We start from the raw sequence: 3673 nt of genomic DNA on the forward strand, positions 1-3673 counted from the left end.
CATGCACCCAGTGTAGGTAGGATGCCAGGATTTAATGACAGGTTCAGTACTACTTACATTCTCACAGCGGACGCCCTAAAGGTACAATTTATTCCTCTGGTTTAGAGTTGGATGTCTTGTCAGGTAATACTGAGTAATGCAGAAATGCATGTAGACATGTCTGCATGTGATTGGTGCTTTTACCCACACAGTCCCCCACACCACGGGAGAAAACAGATAACCACTGCCGGACCATTAGGGCCAAGCCAGATAGCAAAATCAGCTTGTCTTTAATCTATTTTTTTCTTATCTAAAACTTGGAGGTCAGGAATGTCAACAGTTCTGAAGACACAGGGTTCTCTTCTGCTGTGGCCCCATCATCCTTGGTCACTGTCTGATTTCTAGAAGGAGGGTGGCCAAAACAGGTGGCCAGCAGTGGTCTACATGTGGTTATTTTATTCCTGGTGCCCTCTGCTCTTTCTATGGCCACTATCTGTTTTACCCCAAAAGCTGAAGAGAGATGTAGGTAGGGAGAGGCTGTCCCCTCATCCCTGGCAGAAAAGGGATATTCAGGCCATTCACCCTCCTGATGTCAGGGCTACACTTCAGTGTAGCAGCTATTGGCCATGTGTTGCTATTGGGTGCCTGGAATGTGCCTGGTCTGAACTGCAGTGTCCTAGAAAGCTAAAATAGGAGTTAGTTTCAAAAGATTTGTTCCATATATATATATATATATGCATATAATTAATAATTACATATTTCTCACTTATTAAAATGACAATATTTTGGATATGTTAATTAAATTGTTATAATCCATTTCACCTGTTCTTTGTTTCTTTTTAAAGCTTGTCTACTAAAAAATTTAAAATTCACATGTGGCTCACATGTTATTATTTCATTTGATTTATCTAATGTCTTTATTTATTTATTTATTTTTGAGACTGAGTCTTGCTCTGTCGCCAGGTTGGAGTGCAGTGGAGCAATCTTGGCTCACTGCAACCTCCGCCTCCTGGGTTCAAGCGATTCTTCCTCCTAAGCCTCCCGAGTAGCTGGGACCACAGGGACGCCGGGCTAATTTTTGTATTTTTAGTGCAGACGGGGTTTCACCATGTTGGCCAGGATGGTGTCAATCTCTTGACCTAGTGATCCGCCCACCTCGGCCTCCCAAAGTGCTGAGATTACAGGTGTGAGCCACAGCACCCGGCCGATCTAATGAATTTTTGAATTTTTTGAGATGGAGTTTTGCTCTTGTGACCCAGACTGGAGTGCAATGGCGTGATCTCAGCTCATTGTAACTTCTGCCTCCTTGGTTCAGGTGATTCTCCTGCCTCAACCTTCCAGGTAGCTGGGATTACAGGCGCCCACCGCCACGTGCAGATAATGTTTTTTGTATTTTTATAGAGACAGGGGTTTCACCATGTTGAGCAGACAGGTCTCGAATTCCAGACCTCAGGTCATCCACCCCCCTCGGCATCTCAAAGTACTAGTATCACCGGTGTGAGGCACAGCACTCGACCCGAGGCTTACATTTTATTTCAGAGGATTTCCTTCTTTTTAAAATCTCAGGCTGTCTGCTCAAAGGACTAGAAGCCAGGAAAGTCATAAAATTTAAAATTTTAGAACAATTGTTATCATATACTTTTAATTCGTGAATAGCCATATAGCGTATTATTTACAGGTGCCTGTGACCTTATACACAAGGTTAAAGGCAAACATCCTCTGGGGTGAGCTTGGCTCAGCTCAGGAAGGAAGCTCTGCCTGAGAAGGCTGCAGCCTGGGCTGTCACTCTTCATTCAGCCCAGCATCTGATCACTTCTTCTGTCACTCAGGACCTGAAGGGGCGGGTCTTAAACATTATCCAATCAGGGACTCTGAGCTTGAGGTAGCTCAATCGGACAGACGGGCAGCTGGAGCGGACAGGACGGCTTCCGGGTTTGGCTGGGCGTTTGTCACTCCCCGCAGCCGGAGTTCCAGGTCTTGTCTTCACTGCTGTGTCCTTTTCTTCTAGAGGCCCATCCTCTCTGGCCCTATGACCTGCAGGTATTTGGAGATCCACAGCTAAGATGCCAGGAAGCCCTGGAATTCTAGACATGGTGAGAGTGCCGAGTCAGACATCCCGAGAGAGGGGAAGGGCTGGTTGGAACCAGTGGGAAGTGGCTGTGGCCCGACTCAGGCCTCCCCGCAGTCAGCGCCACAGTCTGCTCCCCGAGTTCTCCTTGTCTAGCGCAGCCTCTCCCCTTCAGCCATAAGATGGCGGCTGCGCTGACAGCAGTGGTCCTGGGTGTCCTGTCTCTGCCTTGCGCAGTGACTGTGTCTTGTTCTGGAGCCCTCTCTGGGCAGCTTTGCACCTGCAGTGCTGCGTCTCTCCCAGATTGTGCAGGGACCACGGGAGGGTCCTCAGGGGTGAATCCCGATTTGGGGTGTGGGATGATGAATGGGCAGAGCTTTGGTCCGTGGGGTTTTCAGTTTCTATTTTCTCCTATTAAAAATCTGTGGCAGTCATTGCAAAAATATTAAAGAATTTAATCAAAGAGTGATTCAGTAATTTTAGAGCACCCGGTGTGTTTTGTAGTTTGTGGTTTATGAGAGGAGCTTGAAGGGAAGACTTTTATTTACAAGGTGCATGATAAAGAAAACCGTATTTAACAATTGGTTAGGTACAGTTACATAGTAGTTTCTGTAAGTAGGAATTAGAGCCTCCTTAGTCTAATTGCCTGCCACTTAATTATTCTCACACTTCACAGGGGACTGATTTTCCCCTGCATTTTTCACATGTTTGTGTTTCAAGCGGGGTCTCAAGTGTACGTCCCAGGACCATTCCTCCAGCCTAACTCTGGCCTGCAGTTAGATTTAAACTGTAAAAAAACTAAAATACTAAATTCAGTTTCTTCTGACATTTCTAAATGCCAACTTTTCTAATTCCCATTATCAACTATTTTTCCTTTAGTGTACATTTTTGATAGTGTATTTTAATTAATTATTTTTTGACAAAGCATTAAATGGCACTTAAAGTTGTTTTGTGTTTGAAAATATTTCCCATGAGAAGAAAGCAAAAAATAATTCCCTGACACAGTATTGCACAAAATTTCGATGCCTTCTTCTTCATTTTTTTTTTTTTTTTTTTTTTTTTTTTGAAATGGAGTTTTACTTTTGTTGCCCAGGCTGGAGTGCAATGGCTTGATCTCAGCTCATTGCAACCTCCGCCTCCCGGGTTCAAGTGATTCTCCTGCCTCAGCCTCCTGAGTATTTCAGATTACCAGCTTTTGTCACCACGTCCAGCTATTTTTTTTGTATTTTTAGTAGAGATGGGATTTCTCCGTGTTGGTCAGGCTGGTCTTGAACTTCCGACCTCAGGTGATCTGCCCGCCTCAGCCTCCCAAAGTGCTGGAGTTACAGGAGTGAGCCACCGTACCTGGCCTTTAAAAAAAAGAAAGACTTTGGGAGGCCGAGGTGGGCGGATCACGAGGTCAAGAGATCGAGACCATCCTGGCCAACATGGTGAAACCCTGTCTCTACTGCAAATACAAAAATTAGCTGGGCGTGGTGGCGCACGCCTGTAGTCCCAGCTACTCGGGAGGCTGAGGCAGGAGAATTGCTTGAGCCTGGGAGGTGGAGGTTGCAGTGAGCCGAGATTGTGCCACTGCACTCCAGCCTGGCACCTGGCGACAGAGACTCTGTCAAAAAAAAAAAAAAA

General features: G+C 45.7%; 2 protein-coding genes and 1 long non-coding RNA gene across 3 annotated transcripts in view; 2 read left to right on the forward strand and 1 right to left on the reverse strand.

Annotated features, from left to right (window-relative positions):
* Positions 1-3673, reverse strand: part of LOC116543885 — a 373403-nt gene that overhangs the window by 359183 nt on the left and 10547 nt on the right. The window lies entirely within an intron of this gene.
* Positions 1-3673, forward strand: part of LOC116543866 (zinc finger protein 429-like) — a 785602-nt gene that overhangs the window by 203454 nt on the left and 578475 nt on the right. The window lies entirely within an intron of this gene.
* LOC116543867 (zinc finger protein 708) overlaps positions 1694-3673 on the forward strand; it is a 29006-nt gene continuing 27026 nt past the window's right edge. Inside the window, exon 1 of the mRNA XM_032269814.1 lies at positions 1694-2072. Within this exon, the coding sequence (XP_032125705.1) occupies positions 2043-2072 (30 nt within the window). The 5' untranslated portion in view covers positions 1694-2042. The remainder of the gene's footprint in view (positions 2073-3673) is intronic.

Source organism: Sapajus apella, unplaced genomic scaffold, assembly GCF_009761245.1.
Source record: "Sapajus apella isolate SASKATOON/1434 unplaced genomic scaffold, GSC_monkey_1.0 scaffold199, whole genome shotgun sequence".
In the NCBI taxonomy this organism is placed as follows: Eukaryota; Metazoa; Chordata; class Mammalia; order Primates; family Cebidae; genus Sapajus; species Sapajus apella.